Genomic DNA, 27928 nt, shown 5'->3' with positions numbered 1-27928 from the left:
TATATATACATACATATGCATATATATACATATATATATACATACATACATACATACACACATATATATACATACATACATATATATATATATATATATATATATATATATATATATATCAATATCAATGGCTTTACTTCGCGAAAGAAGATTCTTTGAAGGTGGTTGTCCACGTCAACTGTAGGCACGTTTGTGGCTGATGAACCCAATGCGAGACAAGCAGGCTCGGCCACAGCGGCTGCATTCAAAAGTTCCATCAGGTGCGGTTGCTGAGACTTCCCGAATCTTCCTCTTGTAGCGCCTTTCGCGCTGGATCTCTATGCAAGAGAATTCAAAGGAGGTGACGACCTGGTGGACTGTGCGTCGCCAGGTGACACAGTCTGCAGCAAGAGTAGACCACTGGCGTTGGTCAATGTGAAAGGTTTCAAGTGACTTCTTCAGAGAGTGCTTGTAACGTTTCTTCGGAGCTCCTCTATCACGGGGGCCGGTGGATAGTTCGCCGTAAAGAGTTATCTTAGGCAGTCAGTGATCCTCCATTCTGGAGACGTGCCCCGCCTAGCGCAGTTGTGACTTTAGCAGCATAGCCTCGATGCTGGTGGTCCTCGCCCGCTGGATGACCTCAACGTTGGTGACGTAGTCATACCAGAGTACGTTGAGGATGGTGCGGAGAATGCGCTGATGGAAACGCTCGAGGAGTCGTATGTGATGGCAGTAGGTTACCCATGTCTCAGAGCCGTAAAGAAGGGTTGGCAGTACTACGGCTCTGTAGACATAGATTTTTGTGTCCTTCCTCAGGTGTTTATTCCGCCAGACTCTGTTGTATAGTCTGTCAAAAGCATTGTTCGCCTTGGCTAGTCGGTTATCGATTTCCTTGTCGAGCTTTGCATCTGAGGTGATAGTGCATCCCAGGTAGGTGAACTGGTGTACTGTCTTTAGCTCGGTTTCACCTATGGTGATGTGGGGAGGGTTGTACTCTTCCCGAGGAGCGGGCTATTGAAGGACCTCTGTCTTTTTCATGCTGACCTCGAGTCCAAAGAGCTGGGCAGCCTTTGAGAAGCAGGATGTGAGATGATGCAGGGCTCTTTCGGTATGGGCAACAAGGCATTCGATACAGTGAGCAGAGAAGGGCTTTGGCTGATTATAGAGCGCCTCGGCTGCCCCCCAAAACTCCTCCACATGATTATTCAGCTGCATGAGAATCAGAGCGGCCAAATTAGAGTGAACAACAACCTATCAGAACCTTTCCTCATCAACAACGGCGTGAAACAGGGATGCGTCTTAGCACCGACTCTGTTCAGCATCTTCTTTAGCATGATGCTTAAACATGCAACCGAAGACCTTGACGACAACGACAATGCGATCTATATCTGATATCGCCTTGACGGCAGCTTGTTCAACCTCAGAAGGCTGCAAGCCCACACAAAGGCTTTCGAGCATATGATTCGAGACCTTCTCTTTGCCGATGATGCAGCCCTTGTTGCCCATATATATATATATATATATAGGTATATATGTGTATGTATATATATATATATATACATACACATATATATCTATATATATATATATATATATATATATATATATATATATATATATATAAAGAGAGAGGAAACGCGAGAAAGATAAAAAGATAAATGATTATTAATTTGAATTATTTACGATTAAATACCCCGAATAATACATACAGATGTTCTATCGCTGAACATATCTAATTTCTGTGGCTGCAATTTTAGTGTAAACTTATTTCTGATTGTCAGTAAGTCGGATAGTCTCTATCATCTGAAGTTTCTCAAAACCATTTGTAAGCCTTTAAAATGTTCTCTATTTACTCTTTATTTCCGTCCTTATTTCTCTATGCTCAGGTACATGCTATCATAAAAAACCTTGACACCTCAAAAGCATGTGGACCCGATCTTATCCCAGCTGTGCTATTAAAAAAGTGCTCAGCCGAAGTAGCTCCAGTTCTCTCCAAACTCTACAACAAATGCCTTAATGAAGCTTGCTTTCCGGGCTGTTGGAAAACTGCTTCTGTTGTACCAGTATTCAAGAATTCTGGCGAAAGGACAGACCCATCAAATTATCGCCCCATTAGCCTCCTCCCACTTTTTGCCAAAATATTTGAGACCATAATTAACCATGCTTTAGTCCATCATCTTACAGATGCTAAACTACTGACTGACAAACAATATGGATTTAAACAAGCCCGTTCCACAGCAGACATCCTAACTGTGATCTCTGAACGTATATACCATTCACTGAACAAAGCGGGGGAGGGCAGAGCGGTAGCTCTAGATATATCTAAGGCTTTTGACAGGGTATGGCATGAGGGTCTCCTCAGTAAAATCAGATCATACGGTATCACTGGTAGAATACTTAACATAATTAAATCCTTCTTAGATGAGAGAAAAATCCAGGTTGTCCTCGACGGTCGTACATCTAAACAATATGATATAAATGCGGGGGTGCCCCAGGGTTCTATCCTTGGACCTCTATTGTTCCTGATATTCATAAATGACCTCCCCGACAACATTGCCTCTGAGATGGGTATATATGCTGATGACACTACACTCTATGGCAGGCACGACAGGAAGACGAATGAACACATTTCTAAAGAAATGGCAGAAACACTAGAGGAAGACCTCCAATCTGTAGTGGAATGGGGAAAAAGTGGTTGGTCGCGTTCAATGCTGCCAAGACTAAACTAGTTTCATTCAATAATTACAGGAAACCCTCTCTACCACCCATAGCAATGGCCAACGACTCTATCTGAGAGTCCATCTTTCAAACTCCTTGGCCTAACGTTCACAGGAAACATGAGTTGGAACAATTACATTGAAGGCATTGCCAGGGCCGCTGCAAGAAAGGTGGGCTCTCTCTACCGTGCTAGAAAACTACTAACACCTAAAAGTATCCTGTACCTCTATAAGGCCACCATTCGCCCATGTATGGAGTATTGCTGCCACATCTGGGCTGGTGCATCTGCTACTAGTCTCTCGCTCCTTGACAAGGTTCAAAAGAGAGTCACAAACCTGATAGGCCCTGAACTGGCATCTAAGCTTCAGCCTCTGTCCCATCGACGAAGTGTTGCATCCCTCTGCCTTTTCTACAAGTATTTTAGTGGTGAATGCTCTGACGAACTGCAATCACTTGTGCCCCCACGACGTGAGCACCCTCGACAAACCCGACAGGCTGCTAAATCCCACCCCACACTGTAGAGATCCCTAGATGTAAAAGATCTTTTTACTCCAATAGTTTCTTCCCCAGAACCGCTAGACCCTGGAATTACATTCCAGGTCCCTGCTTCCCCAACAGTACTGACGTGCAGAAGTTCAAGTGTAACGTGAACCGACACCTTGCTGCCCAAATCCCTTCATAATACCCCAGTAGTTGTTGCCCCTGACAGTAGCCCCCTACACCAAAGTGGCAATTTGCCTTGTTTGGGGTGAAAATGTAATAAAAAAAAAAATGATTCTGACAATAGAGACAATGCATGATTAGTTAAAATAAATGTTTTTACTCTAAATATTAATGAGATGATGAAAGATGATGAAAAATGATCCAAACATGAATTTCGACTAAAAATCAAATAACTTCATCGATTATAGGAATCAAAATCAGCACAAGGCACATGCAATTATACAATATAAGGCGTTTTTATTGATCACATCGAGTGATGTAGCAAAAGAAAAAATAAAGGGAAAATATTTTTTAAAATATGAAAGATATTCAAAAGACTTACGGCAGTTAATTGTTCCTCGGACAGAATATCTTTGTCTTTTTCTTTCTCAGCGTCTGGGATGGAACTGAGCCCGGACCAAGCTTTAGTGACGGCATACCAACCAGAAAACATGGGAAACACGAACGAAAATAAAGCCAAGGAAATGACAAATGATTGGTAGCTCTCATCAGAAACCATGTAGTTTATGGTGCATGATGTTCCGTGAACTTCCAGACCATAACTGTTGAAATGAACAGATGACAACAAAAATGAATTAAATGAAAATACTTCGACAGATATTTGAATTACTGCTTATTGCTCTTATTTTTTACTAGAATGTAGTATCCGGCTTCCCCGGCTGTTAAATAGGTAAAATGAAATACAACATTCTGTTTTATTATTAACTAAAATATTTTTTTAAAGAAGCAACGACATGAACCCTAAACGAGTTTAACAGACTTCCTCGAAATGAGGAAGTTTCTAATGAAAATCAAATTTACAAGTCTCCAGTCACATGTATAGCTCGATACAAAGATATGACGCTGTTAGGGTTTTGCAGCTTTTGCCGGTAAGTGTTGCCATCCTCATAAATTTGGAGTCATTATTCTAATCTTAATCAAAATACATTACATTATTTCGTAGGTCTAAAGTTCGTGGTTGAACTTAATGGATTTTAAAGTGAAATGTAAATTCAGTTAATCCTATTTAACTGATGCCTAATAACAATGAGTTACATTTAATGCAGAAATGACAAGGTGTGCCTGTATTATGTCCCTAAGTTCATTTAAAATATTCGAAAGAAATTAAAATTTTGGGGAATATTTATTGATTGATATTTAATACCGATTCTTAAAAAAATTCCCAAACTTGGAAGTATCTGAATTTCATGGAGGATTCTATCCACTCTTTGACTCATTTGTCTAAATTCAAATTAAACTATATACAACCCGCATTATTAACCCTGCTACGTATTATTTTTTTCAAAAATTTATCAATATCATTTAATTATTTTAGGGGTGAATACAAAGAAATATATAAACATAAATTTATACATTATATATATATATATATATATATATATATATATATATATATATATATATACTTACGTTCCCCATCCGAGTAAAGGCATAGTTGCCCAGAAGGTTCCAAACAGGTACATTAATCCGATTACAATTGTGTAATAAAGAGAAGGCATCTGGTTATCTGAAAACATAAAGAAATATTAAAAACTTAACATTAAAAGATATTTTGACCTTGCAATGAATAAATATAGCTTCAAATATTTATATATATATATATATATATATATATATATATATATATATATATATATATATATATAAACTGATCGATTTTTTATATTTTAGTAATAGAAAGAATAAGCTCAGTCCTACTACCTATGTAAATTTATGTGAAAATACTACCTATGTAAATTTATGTGAAAATACTACCTATGTAAATTTATGTGAAAATACTACCTATGTAAATTTTCCCCAACTGCTCCCTTAGAATGAATAAATAAAACACATCTATTCAGAAATACCGCATCGTAACGGCTACAGTTTGGACCGAATATAAGCACATTTTATATAAAGAATGTGACAAAGTCCACCTGTTTTGTGTATTTATTAATGATTATTGATAGAATTATAATCAAGAACATAAGTTAGAATAATCTTCTCTTTTCTGTAAATAGTATATATGCATCATTGACGCATATTACACCTATGCACACACAGGAAAACACATGCACACACCCACAAATGCAACGCCCCTTTAGACACATACACGCACACACACACACATATATATATATTCGGTATAATCGTCAGATCGCAGAAGTTAAGCAACATTGAGCCTGGCTAGCTCCAGATGGGTAACATTTGGGGATTCTATGCGCTGTATGTGCTTTTCGTTTATCTCGGCATTGTTTCCAGTAGTCAGGAACCTCCACTTGTCACTGTTATTTAACAATGTAGACTCAGGAGAGGTGCGGTTGGAGATTTCGCAATTCTTACCACAAAAATTTCAGGCACTATTACAGTGGTTAACCATAGTGCGTCAAGTCTGAAGAAAGCCACCATATATATATATATATATATATATATATATATATATATATATATATATATATATATATATATATATATATATATACGTGTATATATATATCTATATATGTATGTATATCTATATATATTTACATATATATATATAAATCCTATATATATGTATATATATGTATATATATCTGTATATATGTATGTATATCTATATATATTCATACATATATATATAAATCCTATAAATCCTATATATATAAACATATATATATGTATATATATATATATATATATATATATATATATATATATATATATATATATATATATATATAGTAATTTATAAAATATATATGGCGATTAAACTACACTGAATATTCGGCGTTTCATCCACTCTAGGATTCGTCAGGCTTAGGCCTAAGCCTGACGAATCCTAGAGTGGGGGCGCATAAGCCTGACGAATTCTAGAGTTGATGAAACGCCGAATATTGAGTGTAGCTTAATCGTCATATATATTTTATAAATTACTAACTAGCTCTACCTACGTATTGAGCACTTTTGAAGTAAATACTTAAAGTTTACGCATAAATCTATACTCTCGTATATTAATTTTATGTGAGTAAATGAAGTAGTTATATATATATATATATATATATATATATATATATATATATATATATATATATATATATATATAGGAATTTTGTCAAATATCAAGCAAGATAGATTGCTATGGATTTACATACTGTTTGAGATGGATTTTTCTTCATTATTTAATGCAGGATTTTATTATTTTAATGATAAAGATTAGTCTAAACATTAAGATTAGTCTAAATATGGCTAATCTTATAAAAGGTGAAATCGGATATTACATAGGTCACATAAGATAAATAAAGCATCACCTAAAATAAGGTCACAACAAAGGTCAAAGGTCATATAAAATAAAATAAAAGTTCTAAATATAAAATCTCAAAGTAGAAAAATGTTGGAGTTTTACAAAAAATTTATTGCATTTCGCTTACTGAACATTGGAATTAGTCTATTGTTAATTATAATGTTATTATGGTGGGAGAACAATTAATCTGCCGGATCGCAAGGAAAATCATAACGTAGAAATTAATTAATAAAGAGATTAATATTTTGATGAAATTAGAAATTTTAGCAATTTCTCTTGTATTTACGGTAACAAAACAAACATATCCGAAATCATTTTTATAGATAATGTATAAAATTATAAATACTTGCAAATTTATGTAAGCTGCATTTTAAATCGTAGCATTGATAATGTCATTTTTTTTAATATTATAAATCTAATATTACGATCTCGCCCGCTCAAAATCAAACGCCAACCTCAACGCGATTTCCGGGATCTTCTTCCTTTCATCTTTTGGCCGTGTCGGTGTCTCACAATATGGTTGCTGTCTAGGGAAACACGAATGCAAAAGTATAATAAAATAAAATTAAACACACACAAACAAAAAATAAAACTCCGACTCATTCTGTAAATATCAGTTTGACTCTGTGTTTGTGTGTGTGTGTGTATGCGTGACACGATCGATCCTCTACACGCTAAAATCCATATCTCTAGAGGTATATCTATCAAAACAGTAGTCATCAGGTTAGTCAGCGCATCTCAATATTTTAAAGCTCTCTCAATCTGCTCCAACAATTACCTTCTTTCAACGATGTCAACTCCTCAATTTGAAACTGCCATCAACCATCGCAAACTTAATACTGTCCGTAAATTGTCCCTAATTGTCAGAAAATCTAATCCCCACTACTAAAACTGATCATAAAGTAACTGTAAAAATATCGACCTTCTTTTTTTTGTCATTTGTAAGAAATCACTTCCACACATTGATTAACGAACCTATACAGCCTTATCTTTGTTCCCTGGTGAACAACTTACTTGCATTAGTTCTGCTGATAAACTTATTTGGCCTTTTATTTTGTTTCGTTTTCCTTACTTTCTGATACTTGGGGAACGTCGATAGTATCACATAATAGCAAACATCCAACATATACTTTTTCTACATTTTATAACTGTATAATTGTATTATTTGTGCATAATATAGTCTAGGTTATGATGAGCTAAAACATATTTTGAATTGAGGAAACAGTGTTGTATTACCTTCGATATGGGAAAGAACAAGTATATATTAGAACGAGGGCATTTATATTTCTTACCATTTATATTTCTTACCATTTGCGATCGGTTTGCTTTGCAATACGTAATGGATGAGCTTAATGCAAATCGACAGAATCTGTTTAGCATTTGAGCGCTGCACTATTGAGCGAATTTTAAAATAGCAACTTGTCTTCAATTTGCCATTTAAATTTTAGTGTTTAAATAAATCTTAAATGTGCTAATTCGCCATAAATTTTACACCCAAACTAGATTTGACAATTGTTTGAGAATATGATTACTAAATTATTATTTTCATTATTCGGACGAAACTCCTTTTCTTGAATATTTCTACTAGTTAAATAAATAAAGACTTCAGTTCAAAATTCCATAAAAGTATCCGGGTTTGATAAAACTGTTCACTATATTTCTTTTTTAAAGCTTTGCAATTTTTAAGTAATGCATCTGCAGAAGTTAGCTTGTTAGGTCGATAGAAACAACGCGAAATGTCTGAATAATCCGAATAATCCAAACCAATCAATGCGTATTTCCAAATTACCGTGACATATTCTAACAAACAAAAATAAACGACAAAAATACATCCAACATGAGAAAGAGAATTTAACAAATTTTTAAAAAAGCAAAAAATTAAAAGAGAGACTAAGAACCATTTCTTCATTTATCCCCACATGACAACACCAAACAATGTTGACGTAAAGTTTTAATGAATGTTTCGCATACTCACAGAAGTCACGGTGACACACAGCGATGTAACGTTCGACTCCAAAAGCAAAAAGTAACCAAATGTGAGACATTCCGCCAAAGAATCCCAAGAAACCCATCATTTGACAACCAAATCCGCCATATAGCCATCTGCAATAAAAAGAAATTTAGTTAACGGATTTTGAAATATGAAAAAAATGTGGCAAAATGAATACTATTTGGAGTGTTTTTTTATCGTGAATCATCGGTAATTTCCGGTATATCCGAACGTGACAGACTAATTGACGGACAGATCTCGTTACAGATGAAATGCAATATGATAAATAACTAGCTGAGAGCCTATCCCTCAAACTCCTCGATTGACATAAATTGGAAAAAATATTGAGAGCATTATCACCATTGTTGTAAAGAAGCTTTCGGTAGCCTCCTAGAAAATGACTCATATTAGCGATTATCCTACATCTTCACAAGACCATCAGTCGCCCATGCATGAAATTTTCATTTTTCTATATTTGAGCTGGTATATTTAACACAAGTGTATTTTTCTCAGACAAGGTTCAATAAACAATCTCAAATCTAATAGATTTCTCACTATCGGCGAAGCTCAAACTACTTCAGCGCAGCCACGTTGCAGCTTTGTGCATATTTTACAAGCACTTTAATGTGTATATTTTACAAGTACATTTCAACAGAACACACGAACACAAGAACCAATAGCGAAGGGAAATATGCGTAGTGACAGAAAGAGAGAAAGGGAGAGAGAGAGAGGGAGAGAGAGGTGAAGAGTAACCTATTGTACACACAGAATAATAGGGAACAGAAAGCCGTTAGCTACAAAGGAAGTAATAGTGATTTGTATAGTACGCAAACACACACACAACTGTAATAATCTAAGCACTGCATGAACTTGACGCCATGAGAAATAATATGTCTCTTAGTGACGCCATAATTTAATTTTAGTAACTGTTTGTTTATAAAGGAAAGAATAGGATTCCGAAACATGAGAATTTTCAGAGCTCAGCCAATCAGAATGAATGAAAATTTTGCGAGGGAGCCTTTATTATTTATGAAAGATTATGATAGGTCTATGTATGTATTAGCCAGTTACGGTCAGCGAAATCACAGACACCGTGGAACGTGTAAAATTCGTTCCAGTGACAACTGCTAGCAGCGGTAGCACTATATATTTAGAGAGAAAAATAGGGACTCATTCTTCTATAGATGTTGCGATTAGGATAGCGGTGCGCGTAGGATGCAATTTAGTATTTTGATATCACGACTAAATGTGCCCTAAATGCTGTTCGAAAGCTACATAAGAGTAGCTATTAGCCTTGACATGGAATTTGTATGTAACATCTGTTGTTGAAAATCTACAATACTTTGATTTAGAACGGAATTTCTAGTCATTTTCTCTTATATAAAAATTAAGGGAATAGACTAAATACATTCTGAGATAAAAATCGTTTATTTTACAATTATAAAAATTTAAAAAAATATGAAATGTTCAACTTTATACGTTGACAATAAACCAAGTCCATGAAAGTACTTCAAGTTTTAATTCAATGCTCGAGATAAAATTGTTCAGGTAAAAGTTACTATTTAAAACAATTTACATTTACGTTTAAATAATTAACACTTTTTGCTACTAAGAGAGAATAGACTAAAACGACGATAAATAAAAAAAATAAGTCTTTGCCATTTATAATGATGTATACTGTTGTGGCCCTAGGAAAAAGTTTTTAAGACAGACGGGAGTAACTGGTTGGTTGGTTGTTTTTGTTTTACGGCATATCAACCTTTTTAATGTTATTTAATGCCGAATCCGGTGATTTTTAAGAAAATTTTTTTAATAGAATATATTTGTTTTTTGCAAGTCAGTTTCTATTTAACCCATAGTTGGGACCCTAACAGGTACTACCACTCCGGATCAGAGTGGACCTGGGAGCAATGGCAATTAAAGGGTGGCTCCACACTCCCCAGAGCCCGCAAGCTGGGGCCTCACCATCGGATATAGTTTAAGGTCATATCCAGGACCCCCATTGAGGGACTTTTACCCTCTGCAGAAGGCAGTCGGCGTATTCTAATGCCCCACCGACAGGGCCAGGGAGTAACTGGTTTATGTAATAAAGAGCATATATATAGTTGTATTAATATATATATATATATATATATAAGTTTGCTTGTTAAATTTTAAATTCTGAAAAAACAACATATAGACACATATATTCGAATTAAGAATTTATTATTTGACAAAAGGGATATATAGAAGGGGTTATGTTAATTTCCTAATATATACATATATATTAGAATCTTACCATATACTAATACCAAAAGAAAAATTATTAAACAAACGATTAGATGTAAACTACGGGTGTTTGCACAGAAACAGATATTTAATTTCACGCACTAGAGCGGATTAGGGAAAAAGGCAAGGGAGGTAATTCTAGATGTAAAAAAATGATAACACGAGAGTGACCTCCCCTGCATCGGGTAATATAATACGAATTCAAACACCAAGCAAAAAAAAAACAATATTAAAATAAACACGCATAAATATAAGAATAAAATTATATAAAATTATATGATAATTGGAAAAAACAAATAGGAAAATAGAAGGAAAATTAGAACAAAAATAAATAATAAATAAAAAATAAAAATAGGAAAGTACGGGTTAAAACTATCTTTACATAACACCAAAAGATGGAGGAAGTGAGGAAGCATGGCTTTGGAAATCCTTTTACGTAATACGATGTCCAGCATGTTAAAAATATACCATTTGTTGTAAAAATCTAATGGATGAACATCTGAAGAAGTTGGTTGGGACAGGATATTTTTATGGAAACATAAATCGTAAAATTGCCCACTCGTCAATGAAACAGCTATAATGGAAAAAAATCCAGGAAATAAACGAAGGTTATAAAAAAGAAATATATATATATATATATATATATATATATATATATATATATATATATATATATATAGTGCAAAGTTTTGTTGAAAATTCAAAGACTCTCGTTTTCTTTTTTATAACCTTCGTTTATTTCCTGGATTTGTTCCATCACAGCTGTTTCATTAATTTATAATAAAAATTAAAAATGAAAAATCGGTTTCACAAGGAAGAACAAACAAAATCCAAATTGTTCTTCCTTGTGAAACCGATTTTTTATTTTAATTATAAATTATCAATGATCTTACTCGATATAATAATAGCTCTAGTATGTATACGCCTATATAGCTTATTATATATCTACATTACAATGTTTTATTTTATTTTATTTTCATTGTATTAATTAATTTACTAATACATTAACATATACTCTGCTCTTTAGACTGTTGTTCTAATAACCTTAATACACACACACACACACACACACACACATATATATATTCATATATATATATATATATATATATATATAAAAACATGGAATTTTATGTTTGCTTATTTTCTTTTTTACTGTTTCCAATCTGCGACATTTTCTTAAAAGAATTTTATTACAGATTTATGAATTCTATCCATATGTTTGATTTTGTATATCGAACGGTTCTGACCGGAACATTCCCGTCATCATGCGACAGATTATTTCATTTGGGTCTTTAAAATTTCGTTTATTTTAACAGTACTTTTAGTATTATATACGTCAAAATTTATATATCTTATCATGGTCGGGTGTTGGGGCGATTTAGTAAATGCGTGGACAAAATATAAAAATAAATTCAGGGATTATACAAAGTAAAAATAAAACAAGCAAAAACTCCGTATCTTTTAATTATATATATATATAAAATGTTTAAAATTCAACGCTATTTCACACGATTAATGGTAGCCGAATGGATACGGTCTCCGCTAATCGAGCCAGAGATGTCTCGTGTCGCGGGGTTCGAATCGTTCGACTGGTAGTAATTGTGACACCCTGCACTGAAGAATCCCGAAAGGATGAAACACTAGTGTCTAGTGTAGGTATTTAATTATTATAGTAAAAAAATAATTATGACAGCCCCTTTAAGAAATACGTTTCTTATAGTTGAGCACTTTCTGTTGAATAAAAGTCGGTCAATTTAGCTCTTATGCGTAGATCGTCGTATAACGACTTGATCACTGTCTGTCTGACGTAATGAACATTTAAATTTAAAATGTTTAAAATTCAACGCTATTTCACACGATTAATGGTAGCCGAATGGATACGGTCTCCGCTAATCGAGCCAGAGATGTCTCGTGTCGCGGGGTTCGAATCGTTCGACTGGTAGTAATTGTGACACCCTGCACTGAAGAATCCCGAAAGGATGAAACACTAGTGTCTGTAGGTATTTAATTATTATAGTAAAAAAATAATTATGACAGCCCCTTTAAGAAATACGTTTCTTATAGTTGAGCACTTTCTGTTGAATAAAAGTCGGTCAATTTAGCTCTTATGCGTAGATCGTCGTATAACGACTTGATCACTGTCTGTCTGACGTAATGAACATTTAAATTTAAAATGTTTAAAATTCAACGCTATTTCACACGATTAATGGTAGCCGAATGGATACGGTCTCCGCTAATCGAGCCAGAGATGTCTCGTGTCGCGGGGTTCGAATCGTTCGACTGGTAGTAATTGTGACACCCTGCACTGAAGAATCCCGAAAGGATGAAACACTAGTGTCTGTAGGTATTTAATTATTATAGTAAAAAAATAAATATATATATATATATATATATATATATATATATATATATATATATATTAGAAAAAAAAAGGAAAAACTTTATTATTGAAATATACAGCAAACTATTTTTCAAATATGCACGAGTATCTAAAATTGTGTATTCGCATTAAAATTCTTGTGAGCTGAGTATTAAAATAGCTAATCCAATGAAATAATAAAAGGTCATTGAGTTAATCCACACAAACACTGTCAAAAAATCAGATTAAATTTGTTTTCGATTAACTAGATGAAGATTAATTCAATTTCAAACACTTGAATAATTTCATCATATATTTTGAATCCTTATTTAATTAATTGTGGAACTGAAAGATTGAGCAACTGAGAACAGAAAAGAATGTTGTGCAATATTCTTGATAAAAAAAGGGAAGAAGACTTAACAGCAAACGTGAAAAGTTAAGAAATTTATTAGCAAGAAATGAAACACTGGGACGATATAAAATACAAATCTAAACAGCACAAACACAATAGGACAAAAAACCTCTATTTTGTCACTCTTCATTCACCCCCGAAAACATATATTTTCACCTAAACGCAAACGAGCTATTATTTGGGACCATGTCTACAGGCTTCTATGTAAGGATGTAAACAGCGAGATGTCTGTTCATATTACATTTAAATTTCCTGCATCTTGGTACAGTCATAAATAACTGTCGACGTAGATGAATTTATCTGGTTAAGTCATTTGACATAGAAATTAAATATCATCACGATTAAGAGAAAATCAATCGTTATTTTCTCTTAATCGTTCATGCTAACATATCCTATAGATAATACACGGAGGCCAAAACACTTTATGCTAGATTAAATTATTGGTTAATAATACTTTAATGTGACCTTGTAATCAAATATTCATGCAGATAAAATATATGTCACCCTTTTATATTCTAACTTATACAGAGTGACTCACAAAAATGTGATGCATGGGACTATAAATTAAATTCAAAAGACATTATTCAATCTAACAATATTTGATACACATAACGTTCACTTGACAAAGCCACCAGCCAGCAATGTTACACAGTTTTTTTTATCGCTATTCATTGACAATGACATGCTGGTATAATTTACTGGTTGTCTCATCAATATGAGGTGTGATTTTGAATTGGTTTAATAATCACCGGATCATAATGCGCTGATTTTAATTGAGAATTTTGGGGGAATTTTGGACGTCATATCTAGGTGTGTTTAATATTACACGATGATGAAACAGGGAATGTTAGATATTCATGACTGAAACTTAGTAGACAAGTCAGCCATTAGTTGAAGTTTATTTGTATTCATTAATTGCTGGATTGCAGCAAACTACTGTGAATGTTATTAATAGTTCCTTAGATGATATTTTTGAGAGGATCACGCAATGTACGAAATGTACCTATTCTGTGCCGTTGGATATGTTTTTTCGTTTACGAGGATAATTACCATTGATATAATTAATACATAATAGCAAAATTTACTGTATATAGTTTATTTAACCCAAATTACTTCAATGGCCAAGATTTCATAAAAAATTTCGATGGTAACATTGAGCGTCTTACCAATCTTGAAACGCACTACACACGTCGATTCAAACCATGCGTCGATTCAAACCATACGTCGATTCAAATCATATCACTTATAATATGAGGATAAAAAAGGTTTGTATGGTACAAATTTCATCATAAATACACATATAACTTTATATAAATGTAATAATTAGAAGATGAAAGAAATACCAAACTGCACCATAGAAACTAAGAAAAATCTACACATATGTTTATCTGTAAAGTAAAGCATCACGTTTATTAAAGGTCATTGTGCTCTTAGTGAAGATGTGCCTTTTGAAAACATATCGAAACCCAGTCAGTATACTTTTGGACTTAATCCCAACGACCTTTGGCCAATGTCAGCTTAGATTTGTTGCTGGAGTACAACAATGCTATCCGCTTCTGCTCAATGTCTCTTTCAAAACGCATGGCAGAAAAAACGTGTTCCAGCTTCATAATCCACCAACGAAGCCGGTCGTTATTCAACAGTTTCACAAATACGCAACATACTGGGTTTGTGAAAGTGCAGATCCGTTGCATTATCCTGTGTTTAATGGGAAAAAAGTGCTGCTGTTGAGTAGTTTATATAGTAACTTATAACAGACAACGTAGGTATGAAATCACACAAGTCAGACACAAATATACAAGAAAATCAATGAGAAAAAAATGATAACGCAAGTAACAGTATCTTTTGATAAAAGAAGAAAAATAATATTAAAAACTTTTAAATAATAATTCACTAAATATGCTTCCACCCAACGCAGCATCATATATATATATATATATATATATATATATATATATATATATATATATATATATATATATATATATATATATATACATGTAATGTATATATATATGTATACACACGTCAATATATGTATATATATGCGTATGTATGTGTATGTATATATATGTATATGTGGATATATGTGTATGTGTGTGCATGTATGTGTGTATGTTTTCAAAACACATTTTCTTTAAGTGTTAATTTTCTTCATATTACCGTATATGTACGTATATATGTATGTATTTCTCGCACACCTATACTTCTTTTCCCGTCCCTCCATTCTCCTCTTCCTCTCTCTCTCTCTCTCTCTCTCTCTCTCTCCCTACATTGGCTTATGTAAACTTGTGTATATATGTACAGCTGTTTCTACGTGTAAATGTATGTTTGTATGTCTCGCAAAAACTATCGACAGCGGCAACGGATTTCCACGGGATTTGTATCAGTTTGAAGTTCGATCCTTCGGACGAAAAATATCTAACTGGCCACTTTTCTTCAGGGTGGGCTTGCTTTTTTCGCCGATATTTTTGAAAGTCATCGCCTCTTTTCGATTGTCTCGCATTAATTTAAACCGACGTCACTTCCGGTTTGGTGATGGACGCAGCAGTTAACGCGTCACTTTTTCCACCTTTCTTTTCCGCCTTCGCGTCACTTCTTCGAACCTGCCTGCCTAATACAACTTTTGTTTGTTTTTTCTTTTTTTGCTCAACACACACACACACACACACGCACACACACGCACACACACACACACACACGCACACACACACACACCCACACACACGCACACACACACACACACGCACACACACACGCACACGCACACGCACACACACACACACACACACACACACACACACACACACACACACACACACACACACACACACACACACACACACACACACATATATATATATAAAATTTATACAGCATAATAAAACCGGTTCTCATTAGATCAAAGAAGTTAAGGAACATTGAGCCTGGTCACTACAAAATTGGTGAGCAATTTGGCAATCTTAAGCGCTATATGTAGGGCGACATCGGCACCTTCTTGCAATAGTTAAAAAACCTTACGTCATTATCTCCCCTAATGGGGATATATACGCGCCTAAGGATCGCTTGTGAATTTCATTCTGCCATGGAACTTCCTACTCTGGAGGAAGTTGATTAAACCCGCCTAGGGTTCGTTCCGTTTTAATTATATATATGGTAAGTATTAAGATCCTTATTGTTACACATTATTTGACTGCACATTTGCAGTACATGTTTCGATGTTTCTGTCATCATAATAGGCCGCCAGATAACAGCCTGAGGTAGATGCTTACTTATGCTCACTGAAGATCTAAGACAACGAAACAAAGATGACTATCCTATGTTTAATGTTTTGCAAGTGAGCATACTGGTAAGTGAAATAACTGCTTCTAACGAATAAATTCAACGTTCTTCGTCTAAACAAGTGCAGCTTTCCGAGTTTGATAATTTTTTTATCGTAATTTTATGTACACTTATTACAGCGTAGGATTATAATCGACGACTGTCGTTTGGGCGGGTAGGTTCCGATTCGATCCTGAAGCAGTCGCTTCCCTAGCCACACTGAAGAGTTGTGATATAGCGAAACAGTTTGTCTGTGGATGATTATATTTATATATATATATATATACATATATTTATATATATATATATATATATATATATATATATATATAAGTGTGTGTGTGTAAATATATAGTATCAAAATAAAACCTTTTGCAAAAACGTTACATAGAAACCTGTGCTTATCATCCTCATACTAAGTGCACTAAACCTGATTATTCTCCGCGAGTATGAAACATGGACGCCTCTGCATAGCTTACTTGCGATTGACATATTTTATAATCTGCTAACGTATTGAAGAAAGAGTACATTAAAATAGACTAACCTCCCTGCAATACTTGAAGAGGCATGAGCAGCAAACCCGCCATTGACGGCCATGCACGTGATGAGAACGTGGATGAGGATGGCATATTTTTTCTTAGGTTTCGTACTTTGTCGGCTGATGTAGACGATGCAGATTCCACACGCGGCGAAAACAAAACAACCTGAAATAAGAAGAAAACAAAATAACAAAAGGAAACTAAAGGGTCAGTCTCTTAAATGTAAAAGTGTTTTTTGTCAGACAAAGCAGTCCCGTATATCGGATGTTTAAAGAAAAACCTGAATGTTCTTAAAAACACCCAACAACCGTAAAGCAAATCATTGTCTGATCGGAAATGTTTGAACGGAAGGAATGGAAGTTCAAGAAGTGAGTCTCACATGAAGGGTGATCTTGTTTGAAATATGTGGCATTCTCAAATCTTGGTAGGAAATACGAAGGTCGTTTCAATAATAAAGCGCTGACTTTTATCTACATCTATAATCCCATCTCCATGATATTATATTTTATGATATATCGTATATTTCATGCCTCATGCTAACACTCTGTATTTGTTTAATAACCTTGTCAGTATAAATACTAAATGAACACATTTATCTCCAAACTCAAAACATGAACGCTATAACCAATCGCCTGACTTACAGATGTGGACATTATCAACTCGAAAAAAACAAACAAACAAAATAAAACAAAAACAAACAAAAAACAGCAGCCTTACACCCAGGGATTATCAATCTATGTAAATGCACTTTAAGATCAACTGTGTTTGCTTTTTTGTGCTGTTCATCAAAGAAGCAAGTGGTTACGCGTTTGTTCTTTGTGTGGCTGTACAAACAAAAAATAAATAATCACCACTCACATCGAAACGCCCTTCTGTACTGTGGGCTGAGAAAGAAAAATCAAGAAGATCCAAGATGGTATCCGTGATCCGTTAAAACCCTTGATCTTGAACAGTTCTCGCATGGTCACATGACACATCTGCTAATAAGGCATGCCGGACACGACAAAAGCAGGTTGTTGGAAGGAGTTGAAGGAAAGCGTCTCATCAAACTTTTTTTTATACAAGCCGTGTATTGAAATCTGCCTTGTGTCTCGTTAGACTTTTTCTTATTGGTTTTGTTCCATGTTTCATTGCAAAAGAATTAAGCACTCACCCCATACTTTCCGTAAATTCACATTTATTTTCATGCTATTATCTATGTCATCTGTTATTTAAATTAATCGAATATATTTTAAAGCCTTCTGTTTGTTATATATTAATATCTCACTAATACACATGCAAAATGCCAACTTGAGTAAAATATAATTTTTTAAGAGATTAGAGTCTCTGCACTGCGCGCATTTTCGTCATCGTTTTCTCGTAACGAAACAGTTTTTAGCGAGATCCGTTCGTCGCGCTGAATACTCAGATAACATGTGCTGTTTGCCTTTTAAACGTCAACCGGTTTTATACTCTTTGCTCTTTGTGTGAGTCAATTTATATCTGAATCAGCTGAACTCTCGCTCGATATCACAGGGAGATCTCTTCTCTGCTACAAGGCTCCCCATCAAGAACAGTAGTGGGAATATCACCACCGTTCGACACTGATGCATCTGTAGCAGAATGTGATCATAGAATTTAGGTACAGTAATCTCTTGCGAGTTTCTTTGGCCAGTAAACTGTCCTACCTCCTCCCATTTTGTATGGTTGAGTTGCTTGTTCAGTTGTTTTTATCGCTGACTGTAAAGAGATGAAAATGTCTGTGTCAGGCGCATCCAACACGATGGTTTCGCACTCAATATGGGCTTTCTTTAATCTGTCCACAGACATCATCTTGGTGCGACCATTTATATTCAGCTTGAAATATTGTTTTTTTCTTGCCAAAACTTTGAATGGCTCGAGGTAGGGAGGGCTCAAAGGTCCACATAATGCGTCATTTCGAATGAATACATGAGTCCATTTATGCATATCTCTCGGGGCATTGCTGAAATCATTTGTGGATGAGGACACAGGGAGGTAGTCTCGAAAAATATGTCCGAAGCCGTGAGACGTACGACGAGATGTCTGTGTTAGATTAATTTTCAGGTGTGAACATTGTACTAGTTAAAGCCAGGTTAGTGTCATACAACAGTTCTGCACAGTTCGTCATACGTAGGTTGAAAGCGATGAGCGAGTTCAAGTGGATCTTTACAATTGTGTTCTTTGTCTGCTAGAGCGTTTACAGAGTCTAAGCGAGGAGGTTGAAACTGCTGAGTGAGTGCAAGTTGATTTTCACCTTCAAGTACGTCTGCAAGGCGATAAGATTAAAGTCAGTTACACAAAGGCTTGCAAGCTAGTCTGAAGTACAGGCGAGTTTGTACCCATGTCGGTGTGTATCGTTCGTGTTGATCGGGTTCCTTCTGCGTTGGTTGAATCAACGAACGTCCAGTCGTCGAGTTTTCCAATGTGCATGCCGCAGCTAACTCGTTTTAAACTGGCGATTTCTTCCATAACGTCCAGTCGTTGAGTAGTTCCTTGAGGTGGATTAGTTATTATATCCCGAACTATTTTAGCTAATGGTGCCGGCATGCCACAGTACCAAATACGTAGCTGATTATGTGGGGGGTGGGGTGGGAACATCGTGAATTTAAAAAAAAAAGGCGTCTACTTGTGCAAACCATAATTTCGCATCTCCTGCGAATGGCGGTAGAGATATAAACTCATTTATTTTCTATCTTTTTTCAGTTAAAAAAAACAAAACAAACAAACAAACAACGAACGGACCAAATGAACAAAAATAATTATCTACTAGCTGCCCAAGAGAAATTTGCACACAAAAACGTTTTTTTTTGTTTTCTTTTCAAAATATAAAATGACACAATTAATAAATAATACTAAAAGAAAAAATCTTCTTTTTTTTAGTGTGCGTGTGATTGTATAAAACTGAAAGGAAATTTTCAGACTTAAAACTTCATTTGAATTTTAAAATAAAGTTTCAAAAGCCTAGAGCAAGAGGACAAACATTCTTCTGTTCGTCTGTAGTAATACTTTGTAATAATCTTTAATTGAAAGAAAAAATGTTATCAAAACTAAAGCAAAATATTCAATGTAATTTAAGTTAAGACTTACAACAACGAATAATCTGTTTGTCCGAAGAAAAAAATGCTTGAGCCAGTTGCTCTTTTGTAATTCAAGTAGTATGTTTAAACCGATGTTAGGTCGAATTGTGTTTTTTTTTGTACACGAATTATGTGTCCGTCGAAGAAAGGGTCACCACTTTAGCGAGGTCTGTTCGTCGCGGTAATTACTCAGATAGCATGTGTTGTTTGCCTTTTAGACGTCAACCAGTTTTATACACTTTGCGATTTGTGTGAGTCGATTTATATGTAAAATAGCTTAACTTTCGCTCGATCTCGTAGGAAGACCTCTTCTTTACTACAAGTTTCTTTAGAGGCAGGTAAGCATTTAGAACCCATTTAAAGTAGACGTCAAAATACAAGGTGGCATTTTGTCGTATAGGTATTTTTATTGATAGTACACACATGAAACTTTAGTCCACTTCGACATAATCTCCTCCGGCTGCAATGCACTTGTGCCGTTTCCATAACTTCTGAAATACCCCATGGAAGGTCTCTTGTGTGAGCGTATCAATGGCCTTCGTCACAGACTTTTAATCCTCTGAAATGTCGCATAACGGCAGCATTTAAGGTTTTCTTAGGAAATAACCAAAAGTAGTTAGAAAGGTTTCGACTATAAGGATGCTGATGCTCATCTTGATTATGCCAAAGTCTTCTTTTCTGATCTTCTCTGAGAACACTTGGGACAAACTACGCACAAATCTTCCGTATCTTCAGTTCCTCGCGAATGTTCACAGTTCCCACACTGACATCAACCTGTGAACTTATAGTCTCCATAGACACACGACCGTCCTTATGCATGAAATTCTTTACTTGGCCAATCAACTTTAGTGTTCTGACATTTTTTACTCCTCCTATACCCCACACAAATTCCTTGCATTCTTTGAATCTGTTATGCAATTCAAAAACTGATGCTCGATTCATGCAAGATTGCCCAAAAGCAGCCCGAAAGCATTCCATACGTTTCTGTTGCATGTTTTTAAGTTTTAAAAACTTTTATTGCATATAGTTCTTCTACAGTGTCTTCACGTCCAGATTGCAGTTTTGAAATTCACCAGCGGTGGCAATCAGACAATAAAAGAGCGTATTCCAATTCCTGGTATAGCTGTTCCTTTTAACCCGAGATCATAAAACTTGGCCAGTCATCTCATAAGATGTATAAAAGTAACATACTGAATTTCCAAGAGGCAACTTTAAATGCCTGTACAAACAAATCTGTAAATTTATTGACGGCATCTCGTATAAAACTGAATATTTGTGCTTGTTGCCGCTCATTAATTGCATTGGTTATTTATATGATCATCCTAATAAAAAGACAAGTTGCATATTAAGATTAAATGTTTCTTTTTAAAATTAGAGAATAAAAACTTGTTTCTTTGATTATTTTGACTTATAAGTTTCTTCTCCATAACTGAGTCCTGCTTACAATTTGACCACGGCCACTACTTGACCGACAATCTCAACGATGATATCGAGGAAAACGAACATATCATAAATCAAGTGCGTTAAGGAATAAACTGCTGATTCTAAGACTGAGTGTTACATGGAAAAGGGCTGTCCCCTTTCCATGTAAATAAGAAGAATATTAGATAAGTGAAAATGAGACTAGGATAAGCCTAGAATCGAACCCTGTAGGCAAAGTTAAGAAATGGAATATTAGAAATGAAGTCGATTGTTAATTCTTTTAGAAATCAGAATATTAAATATGCCAGTAAAAAAAAAATGAACAATGCAAATTAAATTATATTGTTTAAAAATGGGTTAGATTAGAATTGAGGATTCTTTTTTTTTTGTCAAGAGTATGTTGGACAAATATAGGAAAAGCCAAGTGAAATTAGTCACATTTGAAAACACGCTTCTCACGTCATAGGCAAAGGACATTTCTCCAAATAGGATACTATGGGTTCGGATTTTAGTCAGCTACTCAGTCAGAAGAGAGCCAGTCAGTTGGTCAGTTGATCCCTTGGAAGCGAAGAGAAAACATTTACACTATGTAGATCCTAATTTGTAATTCCTGACGTCATCGACTGGCGGATCAGATGAATAAAGAAGTCATCATTTTGTTGTAACTGTTGTCTTGTGTCATCCTTCATCAGGAACGAAAGGTAATCGTTTTTATCATTAATTATAACGAACATTTTGTCAACCCTTCCAAGTATTATGTGTCCCCACCTTCATCATCATAAGTGAAGTATCTCTCTCTCTCTCTCTCTCTCTCTCCTTTAATATGTGTCAAAAGAAATGTAATATAAATGTCTTTTTCCCTCATCGTTATGTCTGTATTACATGAGCCCCGTTAAATATGTGCCCCAATAGGTACTTCTCGTCATATTACTACAAAATATCCTATACTAATTCAAACATGAGTAACAATACTGTAAGGCAGCATCTCCAATCAATACTCATCATCTATACAAACATAATATGCATTCCTCAATTTATAATAATACTTAATCCTGCAATTTAATTATTTTAGCTGCTGTTACAATAAATTCCACATTTAACACCTCACAGTGAATATTGTTGGATTCTCTCATGCTCTTAGTCTCATCGTATTTATTATTCTTTATTCTCATCTTTATCTATTAATAAAGAAAAGAATAAAACTTTTAACTTGAGAACGAAAGAGAAACAAAAAGTGAGATAACAAATACAAAGAAAATAAATGTTATATTTTGTCTTTTTATTATCTGGTTTTGCAAATCATCTTTTTCCTGATTATATCCAATACAAACCTAGCATGTAAACCAATAGGCCATATTAAGGCCACAAGGTACAACACAAAGAAAAAAAAAAAGACAAAAAACAAAAAAAAATCCTAAGCAAAATTAATCCTAAAGCAGCAAAACTGAAACTGTTCTGCCAGGACACTACATATACAAATGTAGGCAAGTTTGGGCATATTTTATGGGTTTGAAAAAATATATTCTTTTATACCAATTATCATAAAAATTTAACAATCGAAAAGTATTATAAGTTCTAAATCTTAGCAACGATTGGTCAAAATTTAACAAATGAAGGCTTGTTTAAATAATGACCTGAATTGTGCAGTGCGTTATGTGACATTTGTGTTTAAGGTTTCATATTAAGGGGAGCATCCATCATGCAGAGCCTATTTTTGGCACCTTTTAAACTTTTTAGAAATTAGCAAGCAATCATTAAGTTTTTTTTTACAAACTAATGTTTCTTAGAACACCCTTTAACTTGATTCATGCAAGAATAAGTGTAAAATTTACCCTTTATATCGCACATTGAATGTGTCACTTTATTATACAAGTTTTGCATTTGATATCCCATATCCCCCCCCCAACCTCTGTCTTTGATGGGGTGAGGAAACTAAAACTTGCTGAGATGATTTCAAATGATCTGAAATAACAGCAAGCGGAATCTTTTAAAATTATGCTCAATGCTTTTCAATAGATTTGGTGAAATAAATAAGGCATTGAGATTAATCTAATAAGTTTGGAATCAAGTCTCTCGTTGCTGTTATTTCAAATCAATTGAAATCATATTAGCCATCATCAAGGCCAGAGGCTTTTGGGAAATATGTATATATATATATATATATATATATATATATATAGAGAGAGAGAGAGAGAGAGAGAGAAAGAGAGAGAGATAGATAGATAGATAGATTCGTTGTAGCTGAATTGCCAAGTATATTTTCTTAACATTCTTTTTACTTCTACTCACGTATTGAACACTGTTTATACAAGTATGAAAATGGATAAATACGCTATTATAGCCCTGTACGACATTTTATGTCCTTACATGGATTATTATTATTATTATTATTATTATTATTATTATTATTATTATTAATAATAATAATAATAATAATAATAATAATGATAATAATAATGATAATATTATATATTATTTCATGTATCTACATAGCATCTAGAGAGAGAAAGAGCAGATGAGAGAGAGAGAGAGAGAGTAGGTTTTTGCATTTTAACTCATACCGTCGAATTTATCATTGCATCCTTTTTTTCATATATATATGTATATATATATATATATATGAATATGTGTATATATATATATACACACATATATATATATATATAACTACCTAAAACCACTAACCTAGTTCTGAAACAGATCTTTTGTTTGATAAAATGCATGCCCATTGGCTGATAGGAAGGGGCGCGGTGGATACTAGAAAGCTGATTGGCCAACTAGAAATCCTCAACATATATAAAAACAAGAAACAGCTCAAAATTCGCGCATAAGCCTGACGAATCATATAGTTGGATGAAACGCAGAATATTCAGTGTAGCTTAATCGCCATATATATTTTATAAATTACTATATATATATATATATATATACATGTATGTATATATATGTATATATATATTTATATATATATGTATGTATATATATATGTATATATATATATATATATAAATATATATGTATATATATATATATATATAAACTATCCACTTATTTAGTGTTTCCTTTACAAATTAAATGTTTTTAACTCTTTTTCAAAGTGTATTTTAACATGTTTTATTAACTATTGGCTCTTATATATATATATATATATATATATATATATATATATATATATATATATATATATATATATATATATATATAGTGTATACTTAGGGATTATTCAATCTAAAAATATTGCTTTGAAGCTGCCGAAGCAAAACCCGGCATCTAGACTTTTTACATCTACCCTCGCATGTTAGTCTCGTTAACACTCTTGACGTCTTTGGAAATGTGGCCAAATTTTAACATACTTGGACCCCTTGATGCAATTCTAACCATCTCTTGTGGTGATTACATTTTCTGCACCACAATATATAAGAAATTGTATATTCCATCACCCGTTGTCAGCTACTACCCTGAATCCCCTCATATCTATAGAAACATATGGATATCTATATCTAAAGTGAATTGGATTATAAAATTTGAACCTCGCTCCATTTACTACGAATCGTCAGTGATAAATATTACCTTAATAACGTTAGGTATTTTCATGTCTACTTTTGCGTTTATATGGACCTTATGAAGACTGCGTATAATCCTATTCGTATGTTACATAAATCGTTCTTTATTGCAATTTTTTTCCTTTTCTTTGTCTATCTCATTTCTTCTGTCCATGTACATGGCCTTCTCTCAATCTCTCAACTTTATTTTATTGTATACATCCCCACGTCTATCTCTATAGCACCCCAACCCTTACCTAGGCCTTTTAAATTTTTCTCTCCTGTTTTTACAAATTGTCTTGGTTTTTACTATAGGTATCTTTTTGCACAATATTTTTACTTTGTTTTATCCTTAAATATCTTACTAGTTATATTCCTTTCATGTCATCCTTTCTATCTATACTTTTAATTCTGTCATTATGCTTTTATTTTATAATTTTTTAATTTTTTTATTCATTTCATTTGTGCCATTTTTTGAAATTTGTGAAATTTTTATCCTTGTTTTATTATTTTACATTTATTCATTTTATTATAATTTACAATTTGTTTTGATCCTTCTGACATCTACTGACAACTTCCGTTCTTAAAGAAAACCCTCCTCTATAATCATACCTCCTTAAAAAAATTTTAAGAAAACCCTCTTCTATAATCATACCTCCTAAAAGCTTCTACCATTATATCCAATCGCTTCGATGTTAAATGTATATCTCTACATATGACACGTGCATTGAAATCATAAACCCTAAGTTACTATGGCAAACCACTCAATCCTATTACATACCAATTATATCAATTATATGATAATCACAATTTCGTATTACACATCTTTAATCACTTTAGTTATCCAACTTTTCTCCTTTTTTTAACTTTTCCGAATTTATGCTGTTTACCATCTACCTTAGACACTCCATCATTTCGTTCCTAGTGTGGTTATCGCTACACACACACACACACACACACACACATGCGCGCGCACACACACACGTATATATAAATTATACTATAGGATGGAAAACACACATATCTGTAAATTTTATATATATTTACATCATTAATAATAGTTACACTTATATATAGTAATTTAAATAATGCTCAGTGACATCATCCTAGACTCATTGTTTACATTTTCCTTTGATTTCGAATAACAGCACTTACAAGGTCACCTTAATAATCTCCGCAGTGTGATTACTCAGTGTCATATTAAGTTTCGTCATTTGCTCCGCTAGACGGAATTGCGTTTGTCATGGGTCGGATGTTCTTCATATTGCATGGAACAACAGCTTGCGGCTTGATCACTTCTGTTAATCTTCCTTCTCAAAACAGACGTTCATCGATAACGAGTCGAATTATCTCATACAGAGCTAATTTTGTGTGGAGGCTAGTGACGTCGACACTGTGTTGATATTCCTTCTAACCTCATAGCCATAGATCTCATTAACAGATGCAGTCACTGATGATGTACTATTCTTGGGCTAAATATTGCACCAAGACACTGCTTCCTCTTCTTAGCTGCAATCCATTTAATACTGTAGAGGCATCGTTTTACGATTCTGTTTTCTACTGACACATAGAACACGTAGACACACCGAAACCGCAGACATAATCTCCAACTGACGAAAAAACACCCTGAATTCCTTACTAACTAACATAGTGCCGTTCTCAGAAAGTAGGTCCTGCGATAGGCTGTGCTCAAACAATATTGATTTGAGATGTTGAATGATGTGTCCAGAGTCTTGTCCTGACAACATCCCCCAAATTGTAAAACCTTCTGGAATGTATCGATGACCGTCATGAAATATTTGCTCTTATAGTGGGTTATATCTATCTCCAGCCTTTTTCTGCTTAGTTTACCTCTTATCCACATTTTTTGTCTAATAAACCGTCGGGTATGATCATTTGTCTGGCATTCGTCACATGACAGCAACCCTCACATCGAGGATTGGCTTTACCATGACTAATTGTTTTTCAGTCTATTTGTCGGAATGGTACATTCTCTGTGTGGTAATCTTAATCTCAGGTCAAGGCGTTAGCACTTTGATATATAATTCCCGTAACTGCTCGAAACTATCAATACATTTGTTAGACGTTCTGTCTCTTTTCACATAGAGAGAAAATGGCACGACATGTTACAACCTTTGGGACATCCTGAATCATACGTCAACACTTCCAAAAACAAACAAACTGCTTCCATACTTCCAGTCCAAGCGGCTCCGGATCCTAGCTTTCTAACCCAAAACGAAGTAAATGCTGCTTCAGTTTCTATGTTTGTTATTGATATATATATATATATATATATATATATATATATATATA

At 34.1% G+C, this 27928-nt stretch overlaps 1 protein-coding gene across 2 annotated transcripts in view; it reads right to left on the bottom strand.

Annotated features, from left to right (window-relative positions):
* Positions 1-27928, bottom strand: part of LOC145284971 (retinochrome-like) — a 106838-nt gene that overhangs the window by 5513 nt on the left and 73397 nt on the right. For both annotated transcript variants that reach the window (XM_080134074.1, XM_080134075.1), the window contains 4 exons: positions 17580-17739; positions 8658-8785; positions 4831-4927; positions 3743-3962 (listed from right to left, as the gene is read on the bottom strand). In XM_080134074.1, the coding sequence (XP_079990200.1) occupies positions 3743-3962; positions 4831-4927; positions 8658-8785; positions 17580-17739 (605 nt within the window). The remainder of the gene's footprint in view (positions 1-3742; positions 3963-4830; positions 4928-8657; positions 8786-17579; positions 17740-27928) is intronic.

Source organism: Euprymna scolopes, chromosome 9 (genome assembly GCF_053919585.1).
Source record: "Euprymna scolopes isolate OS-2025 chromosome 9, ASM5391958v1, whole genome shotgun sequence".
Classification (NCBI taxonomy): Eukaryota; Metazoa; Mollusca; class Cephalopoda; order Sepiida; family Sepiolidae; genus Euprymna; species Euprymna scolopes.
This window is presented reverse-complemented; position numbering and strand designations above follow the sequence as displayed.